At 38.9% G+C, this 25,618-nt stretch overlaps 1 protein-coding gene across 4 annotated transcripts in view; it reads right to left on the bottom strand.

The window, feature by feature from the left end:
• Positions 1–25,618, bottom strand: part of PARD3B (par-3 family cell polarity regulator beta) — a 1,103,389-nt gene that overhangs the window by 112,047 nt on the left and 965,724 nt on the right. For all 4 annotated transcript variants that reach the window (XM_011949894.1, XM_011949895.1, XM_011949896.1 and 1 more), the window contains one exon: positions 18,864–18,999. In XM_011949894.1, coding sequence (XP_011805284.1) covers positions 18,864–18,999 — 136 coding nt within the window. The remainder of the gene's footprint in view (positions 1–18,863; positions 19,000–25,618) is intronic.

Raw genomic sequence — 25,618 nt, forward strand, 5'->3', positions numbered from 1 at the left:
ATTTCACAATGCAATCATAAGCATTAACAGCAGAATAAACCAAACTGAGGAAAGAATCTCAGAGCTTGAAGACTGATTCTTTAAATAAGACAGTCAGACAAATGAACAAAACCTCTGGAAAGAATGGGATTATGAAAAGAGACCAAATCAGTCATGCTTGAAAGGGAGGAGGAGAAAACAAACAACTTGGAACATGTATTTCAGGCTATCGTCCATGAAAATGTTCCCAACCTTGCTAGACAGGCCAACGGTCAAATTCAGGAAATACAGATAACTCCTGTAAGATTCTCCATAAGAAGATCATCCCCAAGACACATGATCATCAGATTTTCCAAGGTTGAAATGAAAGAAAGAATGTTAAAAGCAGCTAGAAAGAAAGGGCAGGTCACCCACAAAGGGAACACCATCAGGCTAACGGCAGTCCTCTCGGTTGAAACCCTACAAGCCAGAAGAGTTTGGCAGCCTATATTCAACTTTCTGAAAGAAAAAAATCTTCAACCAAGAATTTTATATCCCGCTAAATGAAGCTTCCTAAGCAAAGGAGAAATAAATCCTTTTCAGATAAGCAAATGTTGAGGGAATTCACTATGACCAGACGTGCCTTACAAGAAATCTTGAAAGGAACATTAAATATAGAAAGGAAAGACTGCTACCAGCTAACACAAAAACACACAGACCAGTGTCACTATAAAGCAACCACACAGCCAACATAATAACCAGCTAACAACATGATGACAGGATCGAATCCACACATATCAATATTAACCTTGAATGTAAACAGGCTAAATGCCTCACTTAAAAGGCACAGAATGGTAAGCTGTATAAAAAAGTAAGATCAAATGACTTGCTATCTTCAAGAGATCCATCTCACATGAAATGACACATGTAGGCTCAAAATAAAGGGACAGAGGAAAATCTACCAAGCACATGGAAAACAGTAGGGGTTGCAATCCTGATTTAACACAAAGCAGACTTCAAACCAACAAAGATAAAAAAGATAAAGAAGGGCAATTCAAAAAGGCCTAACTATCCTAAATATATATAAACCCAATACAGTAGCAGCCAGATTTGTAAAACAAGTTCTTAGAGACCTACAAAGGGACATAGACTCCCACACAATAATAATGGGAGACTCCTACACTCTACTGATATTATTGGATCATCGAGGCAGAAAATTTATAAGATATTCAGGGCCTGAACTCAACATTGGACCAAATGGAACTGACAGAACTCTATACAACTGTCCACCCAAAACAGAATATACATTCTTCTTATCACCACATGGCACATACTGTAAAATTGTCCACATAATGGGACATGAATCAATCTTCAGCAAAATCATAACAAACACACTCTCGGACCACAGTGCAATAAAAATACAAGTCAAGACTCAGAAATCACTCAAAAGCATGCAATTAGATGGAAATTAAACAACATGCTCCTGAATGACTTTTTGGCAAACAATGAAATAAAGGCAGAAATAAAAAATTCTTTAAAACTAATGAGAACAAAGACACAACACACCAGAATCTCTGGAACACAACAAAGGCAGTGTTAAAAGGGAAATTCATAGTAATATCTGCTCACATCCAAAAGTTAGAAAGATCTCAAATTAACAACCTAACATCACAACTGAAAGAATTAGAAGAATTAGAGAAGCAAGAACGAATCAACCCCAAAGCTAGCAGAAGACAAGAAATAACAAACATCAGAGCTGAAATGAAGGAAATTGAGACATGAAAAACCAGTCACAAGATCAATGAATCCAGAAGTTAGTTTTTTGAAAAAAATTAATAAGATAGGTAGGCTGGTAGCTAGACTAATAAAGAAGAAATGAGAAGATCCAAATAAACACAATTAGAAATGATGAAGGGAATATCAGCACTGACTCCACAGAAATAAAAATAACCATCAGAAGCTACTATGAACACCTCTATGTACACAAACTAGAAAACCTAGAAGAGATGGATAGATTCCTGGACACATACACCTTCCCAAGAGAAACTCGTCCCCACCTCATTCTACGAGGCTGGCATCATTCTGATACTAAAACTAGGCAGAGACACAACAATAACAAAGCTTAAAGCCAATATCCCTGATGAACATTAATGCAAAAATCCTCAACAAAATACTTGCAAACAGAATCCAGCAGCACACCAAAAAGCTTATCCATCATGATCAAGTAGGCTTCATCCCTGAGATGCAAGGTTGATTCAACATATGAAAATCAATATGAGATCACTTGGACACAGGAAGTGGAGCATCACACACCGGGTCCTATTGTGGGGAGGGGGTAACAGGGAGGGATAGCATTAGGAGATATACCTAATGTAAATGATGAGTTAATGGGTGCAGCACACCAACATAGCACATGTATATATATGTAACAAACCTGCACGTTGTGCACATGTACCCTAAAACAAAGTACAATAAAAAGAAAAAGTCAATAAATGTGATTCATCACATAAACAGAATTAAAGACAAAAACCACATGATTATCTCAATAGATGCAGAAAAGGTTTTTTGATAAAATTCAGAACCCCTTCATATTAAAAACTCTCAATAAACTAGGTTTTGAAGGAACATACCTCAAAATAATAAGAGCCATCTATGACAAACATACAATCAATATTATACTGAATGGGCAAAAACTGGAAGCATTTCTCTTGAAATCTGGCACAAGACAATACTGAATGGGCAAAAACTGGAAGCATTTCTCTTGAAATCTGGCACAAGACAAGGATGCTCTCTCTCACCACTCCTGATCAGCAGAGTATTGGAAGTCCCTGCCAGAGCAATCGGGCAAAAGAAAGAAAGGGCATCCAAATAGAGAGGAAGTCAAACTATTTCTGCTTGCAGATGATATGATTTTATATCTAGAGAACCCCATAGTCTCAACCCAAAAGCTCCTTCAGCTGATAAACTGCAGCAAAGTTTCAGGATAGAAAAATCACTAGCATTCCTTTATGCCAACAACAGCTAAGCTGAGAGCCAAATCAGAAAGGCAATCCCATTCACAACTGCCACCAAAAGAATAAAATACCTAGAAACACAGCTAACCAGGGAGGTGAAAGATCTCTACAATGAGAATTACAAAACAGATTACAATTACAGTTACAAAGAAATCAGAGATGACACAAACAAATGGAAAAACATTCCATGTTCATGAATAGGAAGAATCAGTATCATTAAAATGGCCACACTGCCCACAGCAATTTACAGATCCAATGCTATTCCTATCAAACTACCAATGACATTCTTCACAGAACTAGACTATTTTACAATTCACATGGAATCAAAAAGAGACCAAGTAGCAAAGGCAATCATAAGCAAAAATAACAAGGCAGGAGGCATCATGTTACCTAACTTCAGAGTATACTACGGGGCAACAGTAACCAAAACAGCATGGTACTGGTATAAAATGAGCCACACAGACCAATGGAACAGAATAGAGAGCCCAGAAATAAGGGTACACACCTATGACCACCTGATCTTTGATAAAGCTGACAAAAACAAGCAATGGAGAAAAGACTCCCTATTCAATAAATGGTGCTAGGATAACTGGCTAGCCATGTGCAGAAGACTGAAGCTAGACCCTTTCCTTATACACAAAAATCAACTCAAAATGGATTAAAGACTTAAACGTAAAACCTAAAACTATAAAAACCCTGGAGGACAACCCAGGCAATACCATCCTGGACACAGGAACAGTCAAAGTTTCCATGACAAAGACACCAAAAGCAATCACAACAAAAGTAAAAATTGACAAATGAGATCTAATTAAACTTAAGAGCTTCTGCAGAGCAAAAGAAACTATCAACAGAGTAAACATACAACCTACAGAATGGGAGAAAATATTTGCAAAGTATGTATCTGACAAATGTTTAATATCCAGCATCTATGAGGAACTTAAATTTACAAGAGTAAAACAACCCCATTAAAAGGGACATGAACTGACACTTTTCAAAAAAAGACATACATGCAGCCAACAAGCACATGAAAAAAATCTCAATATTGCTGATCATTAGAGAAATGCAAATCAAAACCACAATGTGATACCATCTCACACCCATCAGAATGGCTATTGTTAAAAAATCTAAAACTAAAAGATGCTAGCAAAGTTGTGGAGGAAAGGGAACACTTATACACTGTTGGTAAGACTGTAAATTAGTTCAACCATTGTGGAAAGCAGTATGGTGATTCCTCAAGGAGCTAAAAGTAGAACCACCATTTGAAACAACAATCTCATTATGGGTATATACTCAAAGGAATAGAAATCATTCTACCATAAAGACATGTGCACGCAAATGTTTATTGCAGCACTATTCACAATAGTAAAGACATGGAATCAACCTAAATCTCCACCAATAACAGACTGGATAAAGAAAATGTGGCACATATACACCATGGAATACTATGCAGTCATAAAAAAGAATGAGATCATGTCTTTTGTGCAAACATGGATGGAGCTGGAGGCTATTATCCTCCACAAACTAATTCAGGAATAGAAAACCAAGTACTGTATGTTCTCACTTATAAGTGGGAGCTAAATGATGAGCACTTATGAAAACAAAGAAACAAGAGACACCGGGGTCTATTTGAGGGTGGAAGGTTGGGGGAGGGAGAGGAGCAGAAAAGGTAAATTATTGGGTACTGGGCTTAATTCCTGAGTGATGAAATAATCTGTCCAACAAACCCCTGTGACATGAGTTTACCTATGTAACAAACCTTTGCATGTACCCTCAAACCTAAAATTAAAGTAAAAAAAATATAGAACTGTAAGAAAAATAATAAAAAAAAACGTGTTAAATATAAAAGACAGTAATTTTCAGGAGAATAAAGAAAGCCTGGAGTATGCCAAGTATATCCACATATTTCTGACTTTATAGTTGTAACCTCTTTCAACATGTTTATTTAAGAGTTTTCTAAATCATTGACTATTAAAGTAAAATTCATTGAAATATATACAACTTGTGTCTCTATATTTCTATCCATATGTATCTATCTATATTTATACGCAGATATAAACAAGAAAAGCAAACTATGTGCCATTCATTATGTGTTTCAGATAAGATTTATTAATAATGTTTATTTAAAAATTTTTAGTTCCTAATGTGAAATAGTACCATGTGGGTTCTCATAAGGGAAAGAGTAAATAAGCAGATATGGAACATAAAGTCTAAACCAGAGTTTCTCAGCCTCCTAAAATCATAAGCCATAGGAAGACTTACAATTTACATCATGACCAGATATAAGTGTGTGTGTTCCCGCATTGGATGTGAAACAAAAACCATACCAACACCCATCTTTACTACCTGCCATGCCCTGTGATACATCCTATGCAAAATCATTTAGAAATGATAAGAGTGACCAACTAATTGTTGGTATGATCATCGAATAAGTTGTGACACACAGTTAGAAAAACTTCTCTACGGCTGATCTTGGTTGGTAATTGGGACAGTATGATGCAGAAATGCTCAAATCCTCAAAAGGAGAGGTTGGGCATAAAGAAAAGTATCATCATGAAACATGTGATAAAAGCCACTTTACATTTGTTTCAAAATTACAAAGGGCAATTGTTTAGATTTAGTAGCTTACTTTGGAGGCAGACAGCCCTAAATGCAGACAAAAGGCAAGGCTGAACACACAAGGGAAAACTTCACAGGGATAAAAGCAAATCTATCTCGTTAATTCTTGGTTAGTCTCTCTTTCCTATGCATTCACTTATCAATTTCTTCCTGCATAACTACTCCTAAATATCTCATTATATTTGAAATTATGTTTCCTGTCTGCCTTTCCCAGCAGACATGAACTCCTTATTCACTTTTGATTCCTCAGAGTCAAGTAAATGTCTGGCACAAGGTTGCCACTGAGTAAAGGTCTACCGCAGTAATTAATAAATGAATGTATGACTAAGGAACCACACACTTTGAAATTCTGTTCTCCAATCCTGGGGCCAAAGTGACAGAACATAAGTGAAAATGACTATTCTTTTCCTTAATTGATGATAGGATATTAACAAGTTTTCTTCTTATTTTGATGATACAATCTTTAAGAAAGCCAGGAAACTCTTAAGTTTCTAAATGGGAAGGTACTCAAATTTTCTTATGAATCAACAAAGGGGAGGATTTGAATGCTTGATAAGAAACGTCAGTTCTTTCCTGTTTGCCTGTCGTCTGCTCCTCGCATCATCATGTATTTAGGGATTAGACTTTTTAACCTTATATATATACATCCTTACATAGAAAGGAGAAAGTTATCCATTTTCTGAAATTGGGAAAAGGCAAAATAGTTCTAGAACTGCACAAAAGCCACAACCTCCTAAAGCCCACAGTGTTTTTTTTTTTTTTTTCCCCGATCATGAATTCAAGTACTACTTTACAGATTCCTTCCTGCTATCATTCACATTAATTGTGAGACCACGATTTCCTCCTCTGAAATGTGAGTCTCTGATTCCCTTATAACCACATACACGTATTGTGCATTGCTGCCGAAGCACGCCTGGCAATTTAAATCTGGGAAATTACTGCAAAGGGAATTGCATAGAAAACAGGAAACCTGGTTCACACACACAAAAAAAAAAAAAAAAAAAAAAGAAAAAAAAGTAGATGATAGATATAAAAACTTAAAACTAAAATAAATTTGCTCTTCAGAAACTGTGACTCTGGCAATTAGTGATGATGGGAAAACAAAAGAGAAAAACGGAGGTGTCTCCACATGGTTTGGGGGTATCTAATATTATAGAGTGAGCCAGAAGGTTCATTAAAGAAAAGACATCAGGTCATGATGGGGATTGTCTTTCTCCTACAACATTTCCTTCTGTTTCTGTAAAGAAGAAACTTCAAATCATACATCTTTGTGCACACACACAGGCTTAAAGATATACACATACACCAATTAAGTTTTCTTTCCTTGTAGGTAAGTGTTGATGGTACAATTGTCAGGCTCGATGTACAGTTTCCTAGGCATTCATAAATTGCTGAGTATTCACTGAATAAAAAAACCAACGAAGGAATGGAAAATTGCAGAAAATAAGTTTCTCTCATGTGCAACTTTGACTTTGCTGCTTAGGGAATGGAGCTATGTCCGTGAGTGACAGATGACACGGAATGATCATTTGAAGAAAGCTTCATGAAGATAAAACCTAAATATTCCACTGCTTCACAAAAGCCTCATCTGGAAAGTAGAAAAGAGACTATTTCTCAATGGTTTATAATAACAACATTATATCCCTTCTTCTTAGATCATTTACTAAAATAAATGGGAAGTTTTCCTGTTAGCCTCGCTAAAATTCAGTGGTATCAACTTTTGTACTTTTTCATAAACACTCCGAAAATTTAGCACTGTGATTTCAAGGTTCAGAATGAAATACAAAGACATTAACGAGATTCATAGGAGGGCTGGAAAGTCACAGACTTTAGTACGCGTCATTGCAATTGCATTCAAAAGTGGTCATTTTTCTTGTGGAGAATGGCAATTCCAATACTACTGTAGTGACCATTCTCATTTTAGGGTTTTCTTTGATCCAAGTGTGCTTTCTGTCTTCCTTTCAGAGGTAAGCTTCCTGTGAATTTTCTTTTTCCCATCACAACACCAAACTAGTTACAACTTAATAAGAACCAAATGATGTTAAATCTCAGAACGACTGTCGGTCAAAAATTTCCTTAAACTGAAAGAACAAGATGGCCGCTGTAGTGACCTGATTGGTTGGTTACAGTCAGGACGCTGTGTGAGGGGACATCCCAGGCCACAGGATCTGAACACAAACATGGCTTCTGTGGAGTTTTAATTGTTGTCAAATTTAAGTGATACATGTACTATAAATACCAGTTAGATAGATATTCCTATCTTCGACTCCAGACATCTTCATTTTTTAATTTAGTACCCAAAGTTTATTTTAGAACATTTAAGCACTGCTAAAATAAAATGTACCCAACTGATTTTAAACAGCTTTGAGAACAGTTTAAGAAATCTGGAATTCATAGGGGTTTCTGCTATAGTTTTTCTTATGTTACATAAAATGGTCATTTCTCCCATTGCAGTAGAAGAAAAGAATGTTATTATTGTAGAAGTTGGAATTTGGGGTTTTAACTATGATCCAATACAAACGGCTGTGGTTTGGGGGAAGTTAACCTATTCTAAACTTGACATCCTGGACTGGAATTAATTGCTCATTAAAAGCAGAAAGAGTTCTTTTTTCACTTTAATGGAAGTATAGCATAGGGTTTTTTGACATACTATGGAAAAATCATGTGTTTCTGAACTTTCTTTTTCTGCTCTTTGCTATTTAGGTTTGGGTTTGAGCCAGAGATGGGTAACTTATTTGATTACAGCATAAAAAGAATGATTTCATTTAGACTTTGAAAGAGGACTGATAACACCACACTTTGATTTTGGTTCAATATTACTGGGTTCAAAAACAAATTAAGAGTGATAATTCAAGAGTAGTTCAACAAAGGTAGAAGACAGTTTTCATAGTGCTTATGGATGAATATTCACACATTTTCTTTCTTTCAAACATCTTGTATTAAGAAGTATCTCAACACCAGCAATAGGAGCTTTCCTTTCTCTTTTCACCGGCAGTCAGTAGAGATCTGAAAATCAGCTTTGCTAATGATTGTGTGGCCATGAGGGAAGGTCTTGGAACCTTTGTTTTCTCATCTATAAAACTGGATTAAAGATACCTACCTCACAGAGCTAGTATATGGGATGCTTAAATAAGGTAGAGTCAGCACTGAGTAAATGATGCCATTTTTATTAACAATCTGGAGGTAGTGTAATTTATTGAGTAAGTAATTTGTATATATTCTCTTTGTATCTCACCCTCCTATTTTAAGCGCTTAACTGGACCCTGGTATTTCTTTGCTTCAGGGTTTTTGCAGAGCTGCAGGCAGAAGCTGCTAGAAGTCAACTTTCTTCTGGTCTTTGATTTTAGCATAAGCTCATTAAGGAGATTAGGTGTGCCCCCAGGGTCAGGGATGAAAGGAATGTACTTTTGAAGGAAAAGTATGTGTGTGGGAGAGAGGGAAATAGATATTGACCTTTGGACCAATGGAATTTGCTAAAAGTGCCTGATGACCGAGCTTGACAGTTACCCCCTGAAGTGACTCTGGGCATCTCAGTGGTAACCAGAGGGAGCAGGATGTGAAGGCTACCCTCAAGGCTTTGTGTGCTGTATAATGTCCGAGAGCTCTGGAATAACCAAAGAGGCGCAGGAGCTCCAATAATGACTATGACAGAAGGGCTGTCTGGCCAATCGAATGTGTTATTTCAAAAAACCTTGATATGTGTACCATTTAAAAATTCCTCATGTTTATTGACACTTCCTACATGTTTAGACACTATTCTAAATACTTTACATGTAATCATGTATGTGTCATAGTACTTCAAGGAGATAGTACTATTATCTCACTTTCAAAGGAGACAGAGAGGTAAAATAAATTGCCCAAATTTACCTAGTGAGTAACGGGTACAGCCTGGATGTGAACTCAAGCAGCCTAGCTTCGGAGTCTCCTGTGCTAAAATGCTTCCCATACCTGCGAAATTACTAGTTCTAAAACTCGAGACATCTGTGTGTTTCGAAAGACAGGATGAGTGGACAGGAGTAGTTTAGAAGAGCTATCTTATCAGGGCAGATTTTCAAGCAGGACTGAGGCATCATGGCCCATGTTAGTTGTAGCAACTGGCCCTTGGGCTACAGAGGGCAGACCCAGAAACAAAAGGCTTCCTTTGGAGAAAGGGCCAGTTTGCTGGAGAAATCAGATCCACTCTCAGGATCAGGTCACTGCCCATAGGCAGTGTCAGACAGGGAGCTCTGTGGAAGCTTGGGCTCCATACATGGAAAGAGAAGTGCCAGAGAATCCAGAGGCTAGGGTAGTAGCAACAGAGCATCAGGAATAGCTCTAACACTCCTGTTCTGGGAGTACATTCCATTAGCCTCTCTCCTGTTCCCTCCTTCACTATCCCTACAACCTTTATGGATCAGTTTTGTCCCCCAGAGTATTGCTGAGATGATCTGTACTGAGAATGGTAACTTTGTTGAGGGATGGGGCAGAGAAGTAACTCTGGATGCCTGAATGCTTTAGGGGAGGAGCGGGCTTAACTGGGGTGCCATGATGCGGAGGTAGGGGAATTAAGAGTCAGGGAACCTGGGGAAACAGACTTAAAGACCAGTAGATGGGAAAGGCGCAGAGAGTATCCCAAAAAATTGTGTCCAGAAAAGAAGGGAGGGGGAAAGAAAATTTCCTATTCCTCCCCTGGCTTAGATATCTCCCTGTTTCTGCTTCAAGGTTATTGTTCTGTGATTAGCACAAGGTTATTGGCTTTTAGTGGGTTTTTGTAGACTGGTTTGGGACCCTAACAAACAATATATGTATTTTTTCCCTATGGGAAATATCCATTCCTACTTCTACATTGCCAACTTCTAAATGGACTTCTGGAACACAGTTTATTTCTGTGTTAGGGACTGCCTGTAAACATGTTGCTTCCTTTCAAAAATGATTTCTGCTATATTTAAAAGCTAGACATTCACTCACATGTTGTATAGTTCAGATCTTCTCCCATATAGCTTATATGTCAACAAATTCCTGCGGAAGACACACTGAAATATAAAAGGGCCAAAGCCACTAACCAAAAGAAAATCATTTTATTTTGTCCTCTTTTGTCAATTTTTTTTTTCTTTTTGTTTTACTACTTGCTGAGATCTAAGTGAGCAAAATCTGAACTCTTCCAGTGGTATTGATGTTTTACCCATACCAAGTTCAATAAAACTTCAGGCCTTTCTAAAACGCACATATGTACAGACATGGTTTTCTCGCCTCTTTTTCTGTGCCTTGGTATTGTTTCCAATCCTCAGTTCCACTGATTTTGGAAATCAAAAGATGTGTTGATAAAGTCAACCACTGGGAGGGAACCATTGGGATGGAGCTCAAGAAGGCTCATCAACTGAGAAGGGATTGCCCATCGTGTGGCAGCAGCGCAACTGCAGCAGTCTATGGATACAGACTTTTTCTTTTTTTGAGAAAGGGTCTTGCTCTGTTGCCCAGGCTGGAGTGCAGTGGCATGATTATGGATCTCTGCAGCCTCGAATTCCTGGACTCAAGCAGTCCTCCTGTCTCAGCCTCTCGTGTAGCTGGGATCACAGATGCATGCCACCACACCCCGATAATTTTGGTATTTTTTTGTAGAGACAGGTTTGACTATGTTGCCCAGGCTGGTCTCAAACTCTTGGGCTCAAGTAATCCTCTCACCTCAGCCTCCCAAAGTCCTGAAATTACAAGCATGAGCCACTGTGCCTGGCCTGGATACAAACATTTAATGGCTCTAATTCTTTACCCCATCTCACCTTTTAAAGGTGTTAAGAACAGAATATGTGCTTGTCACAAGACAATAATCCATGAAGATATAAATAGAGCAACTCTATGTAAAGAAAGAGAGCAACTTTACTCCTTTCAAAGAATTCTACTGCTTCTCCTGGGGTGAACTGTTCCCTCCTCCTTCACTATCCCTACAACCTTTATGGATCAGATTTGTCCCCCAGAGTATTGCTGAGATGATCTGTACTCAGATTGTCCTGGGGTGAACTGCTAGGTCTGAGGTGAACTAAAATGTCATTTGCCTATATAAATAAATTCCAGAGGTCTGACAATTTCTCATGAATAATTCAGTGACATCATCTGGGTTCCTGGGATAGTTCAAAGATACTGAACCAATAGACAAAATTTTCTTTCTCCTTTTACATAACAAATAATGGCAGCAAATTTAAGTTTGATAATAGATCTATTCTAATGATAAAAATGAGAATACACAAAGGGAAGGCTTTTCTTTCTCTTTCCTTGAAAATCTAAGAAGATGAAGGAAGTTTATATCATTATTAGAACTCAAAGTTGTCGTAGACAATTTATAATTGTGCCTACCATCTATTTTCCCTTTCCCTGTTAACAGCACCTTGATTTTCCTTTGAGGACTCTCTCTTCATCTATCCTTATTTATGGAGTCTGGGTGGACTTGACTTCATTGTCTAGTTCCAGGGGTGGTCTTGTGGCCTAGTTTTAGTCTATAAGAATATTGCACCTGTCTGGCCATGAGGGTTGGTTCAGAAGTGGACACATGATCCAGGCTGAGTCAATCAGCGCTATTGAGCATTGTGCTGAATATCAGCTTCAGGATGTTTCCTGATCTACACAGAGACTATCTCCTCCTACAGAGTTGTTATGTCGGAGCTGTGGATGGCTGTTTTTCTACCTCAGGTAGCCCGCTGAGAATGGTGCCTGCAGAGAGAATAGCAAAGCTGAGAGATGAAAAAAGAGACTCCTAATGGGCTGCCTGCAGGAGCTGGATCCAGCTTTGCCTGAAGCCAGGATGTGGTTATGGACTTCTTTTAAATAAGCCAACAAAATTTCCGCTATGAATCAGGTCAGTTTGATTTAGGTCTCTGTTCTTTGGAATATAAGAGCTATTGCCTAAGCCAGAATTGTTCATCAATGTATTTAGTTTTTATCAGATGCTTTTAAGGAGCAGACAAGGAAAATACTTAGAAATCTCCACTTTGGTATCGGACCATTGATGGTATTCATCCTCTTCTCTCCTGGGGTTTACCAAACACCTTCTGATGGCTTTTATACTTCTTTGGCTATAGAACATTCCATCTTTCATCCTTGCCTTAAGATGGTTAGCATGATCTCAGCATTGTGTTTTTTCTTTCCTCCAAGTGTGGAATTCATTGGATTTGTCTCTCATCGATCGTCCAGACCAGCGGTCAAGTACATTTCTTCAAGTTGGCTTCTAGACCGTCTTCTTTTTTTTTTTTTTGAGATGGAGTCTCGCTCTGTCGCTGGGGCTGGAGTGCAGTTGCCGGCTCTCAGCTCACTGCAAGCTCCGCCTCCCAGGTTCCCGCCATTCTCCTGCCTCAGCCTCCGTAGTAGCTGGGACTACAGGCGCCCGCCACCTCGCCCGGCTAGATTTTTGTATTTTTTAGTAGAGACGGGGTTTCACCGTGTTAGCCAGGATGGTCTCGATCTCCTGACCTCGTGATCCGCCCGTCTCCGCCTCCCAAAGTGCTGGGATTACAGGCTTGAGCCACCGCGCCCGGCAACCGTCTTCATAATAGGGTGAACAAATCTTTCAGATGTTTACGTTTATTCACCCAACCATCTCATTGTTCCAACTATGATCTACTTGAGTCAATCCCCTGTGCCAGAGAGATATAGCACAATTTTTGTTTGTTTGTTTGTTTTCGTTTTTGTTTTTTTTGAGACGGAGTCTCGCTCTATCACCAGGCTGGAGTGCAGTGGCGTGATCTCGGCTCGCTGCAACCTCCGCCTCCTGGGTTCAAGTGATTCTTCTGCCTCAGCCTCCCAAGTAGCTGGGACTACAGGTGTGCACCACCACACCCAGCTAATTTTTGTATTTTTAGTAGAGACCGGGTTTCACCATATTGGCCAGGCTGGTCTCAATCTTTTGACCTCATGATCTGCCCGCCTTGGCCTCCCAAAGTGCTGGGGTTACAGGCTTAAGCCACCATGCCTGGCCAGCACCATGTTTTTAATGACAATGGAAACAGGTATATCGTGCTAGTTTAAGATGCTTAACTCCCACTTTTTTTTCTATATATAAACAAATGTACTCCCTTCCCAACCATGTGTCTACAAACCTCTTTTATAAATAAACTTTCTTCTAATTTAACCAAATAATTTTTTTTTAAAAAAAAGGTTGGGTGGTTGACAAACCTGACAAAAACAAGAAATGGGGAAAGGATTCCCTATTTAATAAATGGTGCAGGGAAAATTGGCTAGCCATAAGTAGAAAGCTGAAACTGGATCCTTTCCTTACTCCTTATATGAAAATTAATTCAAGATAGATAGAGACTTAAATGTTAGACCTAAAACCTTAAAAACCCTAGAAGAAAACCTAGGTAATACCATTCAGGACATAGGCATGGGCAAGCACTTCATGTCTAAAACACCAAAAGCAATGGCAACAAAAGCCAAAATTGACAAATGGGATCTAATTAAACTACAGAGCCTCTGCACAGTGAAAGAAACTACCATCAGAGTGAACAGACAACCTACAGAATGGGAGAAAATTTTTGCAATCTACTCATCTGACAAAGGGCTAATATCCAGAACCTACAAAGAACTCAAACAAATTTACAAGAAAAAAACAACCCCATTAAAAAGTGGGCAAAGGATATGAACAGACACTTCTCAAAAGAAGACATTCATACAGCCAACAGACACATGAAAAAATGCTCATCATCATTCGCCATCAGAGAAATGCAAATCAAAACCACAATGAGATACCATCTCACACCAGTTAGAATGACAGTCATTAAAAAATCAGGAAACAACAGGCGCTGGAGAGGATGTGGAGAAATAGGAATGCTTTTACACTGTTGGTGGGAATGTAAACTAGTTCAACCATTGTGGAAGACAGTGTGGCAATTCCTCAAGGATCTAGAACTAGAAATACCATTTGACCCAGCCATCCCATTACTGGGGATATACCCAAAGGGTTATAAGTCATGCTGCTATAAAGACACATGCACACGTATGTTTATTGCGGCACTATTCACAATAGCAAAGACTTGGAATCAACCCAAATGTCCATCAGTGACAGACTGGATTAAGAAAATGTGACACATATACATCATGGAATACTATGCAGCCATAAAGAAGGATGAGTTCATGTCCTTTGTAGGGACATGGATGCAGCTGGAAGCCATCATTCTCAGCAAACTATCGCAAGAACAGAAAACCAAATACCGCATGTTCTCACTCAGAGGTGGGAATTGAACAATGAGATCACTTGAACACAGGAAGGGGAACATCACATGCCGGGTCCTATTGTGGGGAGGGGGAGGGGGAGGGACAGCATTAGGAGATATACTTAATGTAAATGATGAGTTAATGGGTGCAGCACACCAACATAGCTTATATATACATATGTAACAAACCTGCACGTTGTGCACTTGTACCCTAGAACTTAAAGTATAAAAAAAAAAGAAAAGGTTGGGTGGGGGGATAATGATACTGCTATTCAGCTCTTGAAAAAGACAACAATAAAGGCACTAATATTTTTAGAAAACTTCAGAGGCATCTCATTGCTAGAATTATTTACAGGATATTCATGCTGCTGTTAAACAAGCAGAGCAGCTTTATCCGCTGAGAAAAAAGCAGCCCATTGTCAGAGGACTATCTTAAGTTTTATAAAAAATAAAATACCAGCAGATAACAGGTATTATGTTTTCTTCTGGCAAATATTAACACTTCACAGCTAGTATATCTTGCTTACTTAATTGGGCCTATAAAAACTCACCAGACTGTTTCACTTGCAGCCACTGAAATTTTTTCAACTTGTTCTTTACAGCTTTTCAGAGTAAGATGGGAAAACAGTTACAAAACAGAGCAGTTGAAAAGATTTTAAGGTCTCAAGTTCATATTTACAAACCTTACAGTCTGTGTATATTCATTTATTTTAAAACAAAGTGAATACATCAGGAGATCTTTTGGAAAAGGGAAAAAAAAATCCAACAAATTTGAGAATAAAAGAAGAAAGTATGTCAGCTGAGACAATTCCCAAAATGTCCCTATAGTTTTCCCAGCACTCTATCTCCAACTATGCACCTCCAACAGAATTAACTACTCTCTCTTAGTACATATAGAAGCTAATACTTCTCTATACTATAGCAGTTATCACATAAATTATTGTTCTATTTTGTTTGGGCTTAGATCTATTCCTGGCTAGATCCGCAGTTTCTCCAAGGTAGAAGTAATGTCATATTCTTATTACCAGCATCTGGTCTACACTAAGATTTAGCAAATATTTGTTAAAATGTAATAGGAGTCAAGGGAGAGGAGAGAGAGGAGGAGAGAGGGGAGAGGGGAGGGGAAAGGGCAGAGGGGAGGAGAGAGGGGAGAGGGGAGGGGATAAGGGAGAAGGGAGAGGGGAGAGAAGACAGGTATGAAAGCAAGTGAGAACCCAAGGGAGGAGTAAGAGAAATCTTAGACTCCAGGCCACCGGGCAGGTGCAATACTGGTAGAGAACTACATACAATTTGGTCTGTGAAGATCTAGAAAGCCCAGGGCCAGCCAAAGAAAAAGTATTAGTCATATATATTTATATATAAATTTAAAAATATTCATAGACCCTAATAAACTTTCAAGGGATTATTCTCATTATTTTGGCCTTGAAGACTTTTGTGAGCATATTTTCATTCTTGTTGGCCTATTTTTAAATGAGTTACAAGTAGTTGTTAGGTAACTTGTCTTTGTAATTTCCTTCTCGATAGTTCAGAAGTTCCCCAGTACAGAATGACTCCAGAAAACACTCATCAGGCCTCTCAACCAGAGCCTCTGGCCTTGGAGGAGTTCTAAGTTCATAACAATATTTCTGATGATGTTGGTCCACACAGTGGTTTTGTTAGAGAAGTGGGACTGCTTTAGTGTTTACTCAAGGGATTGAAGTCAACGTCCTATGTTTAGAATTGTGGATCAGAATCCTTGATGACAACCTGACACATCCGTTGGGGGTCTCTCCTGGGCCCCATTCTTCCCCTTCGTGTGACTGTGGTCTGATTTTAGCAAGTGCCCTGGTGGTGATGCTGAAGACCTGCCTTTCTAGGAACCACAATCTCATAAAAGCTGCTTTGTTGGGTCTGGCCGCCTGACAGGAATGAAATGTTAACTTTCTAAACTTGCTTTCCTAGATCTCTCCAAAAGTGGCAAGACAACAGTATAATTTCTCAGGCCTACGCTGAACAAAAGACACTAGTGTTTTTCCTTGGCGTGGGGAGAGGAGAGGAAAGGATGCTGAGATTCTAATCCCTGGCTTGGAGTATCTCAGGCAGTAACAAAGAACACTCATCTTTTATGGCAGTGCATTTCCCAAGCATCCCTTTGGGAAGCCTCAGACCCCAATTGTCTGGGAAACATAAAATCAGTCACTTTTGGCAGAGCTCAACACACCAGAGCATGGGAAACACAAATTAAACTAGAGATACTTCTTTGCTCACTAGATGGTCTGGTTACACGTTTACTTGGCGTAAAAATAGAATCGTTAAAAAAGGGAGCACCCAAGGGTATAGTTATCTTGCTCAGGTTTGGTGAGGGTCAGAGGAAACTTCAAGTCTCATGAAAGTTAACCACCTTCATCCTTTCAGCTTGATGTAAGGAAATCATATGAAATAAGGTCAAAACAACCAGGACTACTTTGTCTAAAATTATTTGTCTTATTTTGCTCATAGGAATTCACAGTGGTTTTGAGATAGAGCACTTTTCAATGCACTGGACATGGTGTTCTGTTTTGGATACAGTGGAAATGACTTTCCTTTATTTTACTGCTTGTTTGGCTTATCGAGGGAGCTGAGCCTTACCTAACAAGTAGCTCACATCTCTTGTCAGAGGCAGTAAATCGATCTTGATCAAGTTTGAAACTGAATTGTTATCTAATCTGTTATTCTGTGGAAATCTTTCTCTTCTGCTACAGAGAAGCTAAGAGACACGTTTTCCCATCACTCTGGGTGTCATTCTGTTTAATCCTAACAACTGTAATACAACCAATAAATAGCTGTTTGTTCTGATCCATAGTCTCAGACTGCCTCTCTCCCAAGAGGCTGAAGCCACTTGGCTTGAGATCGCCCATCTGCACTGTGCACTTCTGATTAGGGTTTTGAAACTCCATTATACACGTGCAATCTTCTGGGCCGAGGAGTTTCGGTTGCTCTGCCCAACAGTGGTGGATCCTGACACTGATTTTCACACCCTAGTGTAGAGATGCATGCATGACAGGCCCCCCACACAGATGTAAGAACTAGAGGGAATCAGCTCAGCCGTCAGTCTCTATTCTCACCACCCTGACCTTATGAGCATAAACATGAGTGTGAAACTCAGGAAAGGAAACCTGCCTTCATAGATTTGCCTTTCAAAGGAGCCGGTGTCTTTCATGGGCATCAGGGTTAACCAAGTCCCCTACCTGGTTCTCAGAGCAGCACTATAAGGTGTAGTACAAGGCAGAAATCATTAGAGGGTGAGTGAGAACTGAACCCCAGCGAGGACACCTGCTATTATCATGTTCAGCTCTGCTCTGATAATAATGCCAGTAACAAGAACTAACAATTACTGAGCACTAGCTCTATGTCAGGCACTGTTCTATGTATCTGATGAGCACATTTCATGCAATTCTAAGCACCCTCTTCCTGGGCATTTTTGTGGATGCTCAAGAGTTAAGTGCATCATGGAGGCACAGACTTGCTTCTTAAAAACAACACGAGAGGGAATCGTGCCACCCTGAAAAAACCCAGTGAGTTTTTCTTCAGTGGTCACTATATTCTTTTCTGTTCCCTGAATGTCAAAGGATTTAGCAAAAAGAATCCTCTAATACAAAAACTGCCCTTATTGCAAAACAAATCCATGCTAGCATGCCACTAAGATCAGCAGAATGTGAAGTGCTCAGATCCAATAAACAAACAACTGACATGTCTGACAGTAACCCTTTTGAAATTTACTTCTAATCACCATTTTCCAAAGGAGAGATGGCTTGTGTTGCAATAATCAAAGCTCAGTAGATGGTGACCAGGATCCCTCGTCCTCTTTAAAGTAGCTAACTTATGCCTCCCCCAAATCAGTTGGCATATAACAGGAAGTATGAGAGCAATCAGAATGAACTACTGCACATTCATGGGGTTTGATTTCCATAAACAGTTTCTGTCGGAGAATACGCCTGTGGTTTGGGTAATGTTCCCATCTATGAAGCCCAAGAAACCTAAATATAATCTGATACGTACAGAACATTCTTGACCATGTTCTTCTGCTCTAAACATTATTAGAAAAGATGAATTCAGTGATTGAAATCATGCATGAGCTTACCCAGAGAAGGTCATACTCAGACGGCCTTGCTCTTCCTTCATTGTCTTCATATAAAGGGAAACCTTCCCTCCGAGCCTGATAATACTCTTTCCGCAACTTCTGGATACGGTCAGTGCTTCCACCTGTGGGACGGCCACTACAGGATACAGAGAAATAATCAGAGTCACACAGTGTACATCATCTTTGAAGTCACTTTTGGATCTTCTTGTTAAAGGAGTTGACATCCAAATTTGGAAGATTCAATAATGTAATTCAAATATGCCAAGAAAATGGTGAAATCAGTCATAAATGTGAACAAAAAGTGGTCTTTACATGCCTACCTTTGGTTCCAAGGGTCAAATGTCTGACTTGGGATTAATAAATGCCTTTTGAATGAGAAGGTAAGATAGAGTCCTGACCTTTTAGAGCAATTAAAAGACCCACCGCTTTTTTCTTACAATCACACACACAGAGTTTTGTCACATTTTAATGTGGATATCTCATTTTCTCAGTAAGTATTGCTGATTTGGGACAAAGCTCCAGTTGTTTGACCTGAAGGCTGGATATGAGACAGGGTTGGCATATGCCAGCATTCATTTCCATGAGGCTCATGAATTGTGGGAGTGGGGATGGGATACATGTCAATATCTGGGTACAGTTAGGGTATATGTAAAAAAGGTAATAGTAAACAAACAAACAAACAAAAAACAGTAAAAAAGTGTTTTTTAAAAAAAGGTAGGGGAAGTTGGTGTAGAGTAGAAAGTGCTTATCCAAGGTTCTTCTCTCTGTACTTTAGCCAGTACTTCCTCTTAGGAATTATAGCTTTTCCAGTATCTCATCTGTCCAACCCCAAACTGCTCAGCTAGCAGTTCCCTTGGAGCTTAGATTAGGTTATTGTGGTTATTTTAGTGGAACCAATATCACATGATATTATACAGGGCTAGGGAGCAAAAGAATGACAGGCAGATCTGAACAGTCATTCTACTTCTTTGGTTCATTTGAGACATAACTGAGTGCCCCACTGCACCAGACCTCATGTTAAAATCTGGGAACGGAAAGAGGAACACTTCACAATCCTTACCTGCAAAAACAAATAGTCTGGGAGGTAGCGGACAGAGAGGGATACAGAAGACTACAGTCCATTAGGACTGGTGCTCTTACAGAGATTTGCACTGGGGTCATGGGAATGCAGAGTGCTTAAACTTTGACAAGGTGAGAGCAGGGCCATTGAAGAAAATCACAGAAGGCTCCATGGAGGAGATGACACTTCAGCTGAGCCTTGAAGGATACAAAGGTGCTCAACAGCTAGACAAGTGAGATGAGGATACTCCAGGTAGAGGGGAGGCAGTGAGTGCAAAGTAAAGGAATGAGAAAGCATCTTGCTTTAGAGATATGCAAGTCGATCAGTTTGGATAAGCAGTGGTCCTCAACTTCTTTTGTTCCGCCTTACACACATACCAGGTGTATGGCGCATGTTCCCTTTCCGCTCTCATTTACAAAGCAAATTCGCATAAAAGTGAGTTCTGGTGACTCTGGTTTAACTTTTTTTTCTTTTTTTTTTAGTCAGAGTCTCACTCTGTCACCCAGGCTAGAGTGCAGTGGCTTGATCTCAGCTCACTGCAACCTCTGCCTCCTGGGTTCAAGCGATTCTCCTGTCTCAGCATCCAAAATAGCTGGGATTACAGGCGCCTGCCACCATGCCCAGCAAACTCTTTGTGTGTGTGTGTGTGTGTATGTGTGTGTGTATGTGTATTTTTAGTAGCGATGAGGTTTCACCATGTTGGCCAGGCTGGTCTAGTACTCCTGACCTCAAGTGATCTGCTTGACTCGGCCTCCCAAAGTGCTAGGATTACAGGCATGAGCCACCACACCCGGCCATAGCTTAGGGGTATTTTGAATTTACTCTAATAATGACAGAAGAATATCACTTACAAATTTTGGTACTTTAACTCAATTGTAACATCTTCTCAATCATGACACATTTCACAGGTATGTGAGAATTGCAACTGTAGCATTTAGGGAATAAACACAGGAAAAAAATCCAGAAAGTCATGAACTAAGTGCAAAACACACTGTATCTTCTCCCTTGTGTCAATATTTTAAAGAAATATAGGAGGGTCAAGGAGAAGAGGGACACGTGAGGCCTGGAAAGGTAGGTACAGCCCCAGTGTGAAGAGCTTTGCATGTCAAAAAGATCCCTAAATATTACAGTTGGGTTCTAAGTTTAAATGAGATATCTGATAATATGAGATATCTAAAAGCAACAGAAAGAGGTCATCTATTTTTAAAAAATATTTTAGAACTATGCTTGTAAATTATATTAAAAAAAAAGTAGTGAGTAAACACCTTTTGCAGGAAAAGCACTGTTCTCAAACTAGATGGTAAGTTAATTGCAAACTGGATGTTGTACTTCTGCCTTGTGGCTGCTCCCTGACACAGGGTTCTGGGCTTCCTAGGTGCTCTACAGACACTCAGCAGCTGATGCCTTTCGTTCAGAACAGACGAACCCTTGGGAATCACGTACCTTTCTTTTTTTTCAATATGTATGTTAAAACTCTCATAATAGTTCTAATTCTCTTTCTTTACTAGACTTAAAAAAAGTTTTCTTTGAGCACTTGAAAAATATAGTAAGAACAAATTAAAAGTCTTGATAAGTTTTTCTGAACCATGGGCAGGCAGGAAAAGCAGCACAGTCTATTTTGAACAGCTTCCCTAGCTCTTGAGTAATACGAGATGACCATGGTGTCTGTATCCAACGCACAGGCTTCTGCCGATTACAAAAATTCATGAGCTGCGTTCAAACTCACCAGATGAGTTCAATCAACATGGTGCAAACATTGCATACATAATCTATTAGTTTACCCCAAAGAAACTGAAGCCTTGAATTCAAGTAGAATGAAGTCATCAGTAATAAAGAAAAAAAAAAGAAACTGATAAAACACTGTTTTTTAAAAACACACTTTTCTTCCATTTGTGGTGGAAAAAAAATTTACTGAAACTGTAAACTATTCTTCCATATACCTATAAATACATAAATTTAAAAATATGGGTTTGATCAGATTGCTGTTCTCAAATAAGGGAATGGGGCAGGAATACAAAATCAGTTGTTCAGGATTCAGAAAGTCCCCTGTGGCTGACAGGAACATGACTATTTACCCAGAAAAGAAATCTGGCCCAAGAGAAAAAACAGGAAAACAGCGCAGAAGTCATGGACCATCTAAGTGCAAAATATGCTGTATCTTCTCCCTTGGTTGAATATTTTTTAAAAATATAGAACACTGTGCAAACCTTTTGTGATAACCTGGGACTACGTCTCAATATCATCTCTGCTTTTTTCCTCTCAACCCTCATTCTACTTTTAGAAACGGTATCAGACTTTTCCCAAATACATATTTTAGGTGGTAAGATTAGGGATAGCAAATGCCAATTTCTGATTTGTAGCTTTTCTCAGCAGTTAGTACACATACGCTTACCACCAAATTAATAAAAATAATATATACCACTATTATAACCAAAGCAATGAATTGATTCTATGTTGCACTGAAGATGTAGAAACTTAGCAATCTTTAGAGGGACATACAAACACCTTTGTGAAAGTGGCAATCATCATAATAGTTATAATTTATAGAACACTTATATAGCAAATATATCTATATATACTTTTACTTCACTCTCTGTTCACAGCAGACATCACTAATCAATTACAGCATTCTTTCCCAATGCTGTAATTGGGAAAGAATTCTCCAAATTCTTTTAGCCTAGAACTTCAGAAAACCACTATTAATCTATAGGAATTGGTACATGAGTTTATTTACAATTCCTGTGTAACAGGTGCTGTCAATATCTCAAAACCTCAAAAAATATTGATGGATTTATTATTCTGCTCAATAAAGATGAAGAATATGAAGCTCCTAGCAAATAGATGATTAACAAGTGTTGTCTCACTTCAAAGACTGCTCTTCCACTATGGCTTACTGTCTTCCAACCTACTTCCCTTCCTTCATCTATGTTTCAGAGACTGGGTCCTCTAGCAAGATACTGAACAAGAATGGAAGTGAAGGCTAGCCTACAGGATTTACTTTCTGAGGATTCCCATTTTCCTTCCCTATTTATATGTCATTTGTTCTATATTCCTTGTTTATGGAATTCAGCAGCACAGATTCTAGAAATAGCTTCAGAAGTGACATCAGATCATGATATAACTCAAATACTACTGAAACCATGTAAACCTAGTAAAAGTGTCAATAACCTCATCTCCACATTGTTAGTTTAACAATTAGGCTTTCCATATTATTTATTCACTAAATGAAGTAAAGCCCTGGCCATCCTTACAAAAAGTTTCTATTACAGCTGTATCCCTATATAGGTGATCAATGACAGTCTTACACTTTTGATGTGCTGGAATTTTATGTTAAATTAATTCAAGCAGTATAACAACATGATGTATATTGTAATGATTTTAAACATAAATTATACTGCTTATGCCTTTAAAGGCAGACATATCATTAAACAGGCCCTTCTTATAACACTTTAGAGCTGGACAGAACTTAAAGTTGTAATGGATTTCAGAAACCATGTCATTTTCTTCATAGCCACCTACAGCAACAAATTCCCACATGTCATAAACATCACACTAAGGCATTTGGAATCTAGCCTTATTCTTCCCAGTTTAAAATGACCTCAACTGTAGTACCTTTTAAAATGAGTGTTCATCTGTGCATGCCTTCATCTCCTCCCATGACTGCTGCAGGCTAAAAAAAATTAACATTTATCGAGCTCCTGTGATGTCCTAAAGACATTATTTGTGCTTTATATACCTCATCTCATTTAAGCCTCGGTCAAATCTGTGAAGATGACATTGTTGTTGACATTTTACACACGAGAACACTGAGGCTCAGAGACGTTAAGTAACACAACTGGTGAATGGTGGGCCAGGAGATTTGTGTGACTCCCAACCAGTGCTATTTCTACTATATCATGTTGCCTCGCAAGAAAGGCATTAAAATGCAGCAGGCATTTTGTGGCTGCAGTTCACAGGCATTTCAAGGCAGAGGGAATTTAGCAGAGCACATTTATAACTGTACCTTTTGATATTCTTTTATTTGCACAGCTCTTTGCAATAAAAATAGAAATAGAAGTAACCAAAGTAATAGAAATACATGCAATGAAGTCCGTATTCATTAAAAAATGATTTTGGAGCCACTGCAGGCTGATATTTCTGGGCAATTAATATTATATCTCTAACAGGCTTATGTAGAGAGCTGGTATAAAACTGAATGGGGTGCAAAAGAGAATCAACATATGACAAAGATCCTACATGAAAGATGCACTCTGGATCAGGACCAGGACTGAGAAGCAGACAGAACTGCTGGGGAAGTTCACCACTTACTGAATGAGAAGGAGGTGGTCACTACCACCACTACCACCAAATCCTGGCCATTGTGGGACTTGTGAATTATCTGTGATTACATATGTATAAGTGGGCATCTATGTAAATACATGCATCCTAACCAGGACTCAGTTGTATATAGTTGATTTCAAACAGCTTTTTCTGTTTTCGTGTTGTTTTCATACAGCCTCAAGATGTAGCTCTTCATTTTGAAGGAGAGGTGTTGGCCTTTGGTGAGCACCACCCTTATCTGTGGGTACCAGCCTGGTGTCCAGATTTGATGATGCAGTTAAGAAATGGTCTTTATAAGGTCAGGTGAGGTGGCTCATGCCTGTAATCCCAGCACTTGGGAGGCTGAGGTGGGCAGATCACCTGAGGTCAGGAGTTCAAGGCTAGCCTGGTCAACATGGCGAAAACCCATCTCTACTAAAAATACAAAAAAAATTAGCTGGTTTGGTGGCATGCACCTGTAATCTCAGTTACCAGGGAGGCTGAGGCAGGGGAATCACTTGAACTCAGGAGGTGGAGGTTGCCGTGAGCGGAGATCATGACACTGCACTCCAGCCGGGCAACAGAGCAAGACTGTCTCAGGAAAAAAAAAAAAAAAGAAAAGAAATGGCTTTTATAGCCTGGAACTTTAACAGGAATATTCCTATCTGGAGGTGATAATCCCTACGAACTCTGAATAAAACCCTTTAAATTGGATGTATGCGTGTCAACAACAGTCAAGTAGGATAGGGAGTGTTTTTGAGTTTAGTGTTTGATAGATTCTTTAATTTTTTTTATGAATTTACTGTAAAACGTTATTTTGATGCTTCCTTTAAGATTGTTAATTATATAAATATGGTGTTGATTTCTGTATACTTACAAAAGGGTGGAATTTCAATGGCTTTCTCAAAAAGGGTTTAAAGACATGGAATAAAGAAAAACACCTTGGTACCCTTTAAGAACGCCAAGATACTATCATTTTACTGACTTCTTCCCCGGGGGAGGGTTGTTTGTTTTTGTCTTTTGGCATGTAAGAGGCTAAAAATCATCCTAGCTTTATTTTTAAACTTAAAATTTAACAGTACCATAGTTCTGCCTTAGAAAACAGGGCAGTTTTTTTGTTTGTTTGTTTTTTCGTTTTTGTTTTTTTTTCTTTTTCCCATAGTGGGAACAGAGCTTCTAAAACACCTGAGATTCTATGGCATTCACACTCTCAATAGCATAACTATCATAAAATCTAACGGGCTATATGCACTCTTATTTTGCTAATTTTTCTCAAATCCCAAGAAAAGATTCTGGAAGAGAATATTCAGCTGAAGACAGATAGTCATGGACACAAGTATTATTTATTTTCAGTTGGCAATAAAGATTTCTGTCAATTAAAATTTTGAGAGACTCT

The sequence above is a fragment of the Colobus angolensis genome, unplaced genomic scaffold, assembly GCF_000951035.1.
Source record: "Colobus angolensis palliatus isolate OR3802 unplaced genomic scaffold, Cang.pa_1.0 Scaffold30, whole genome shotgun sequence".
NCBI lineage: Eukaryota > Metazoa > Chordata > Mammalia > Primates > Cercopithecidae > Colobus > Colobus angolensis.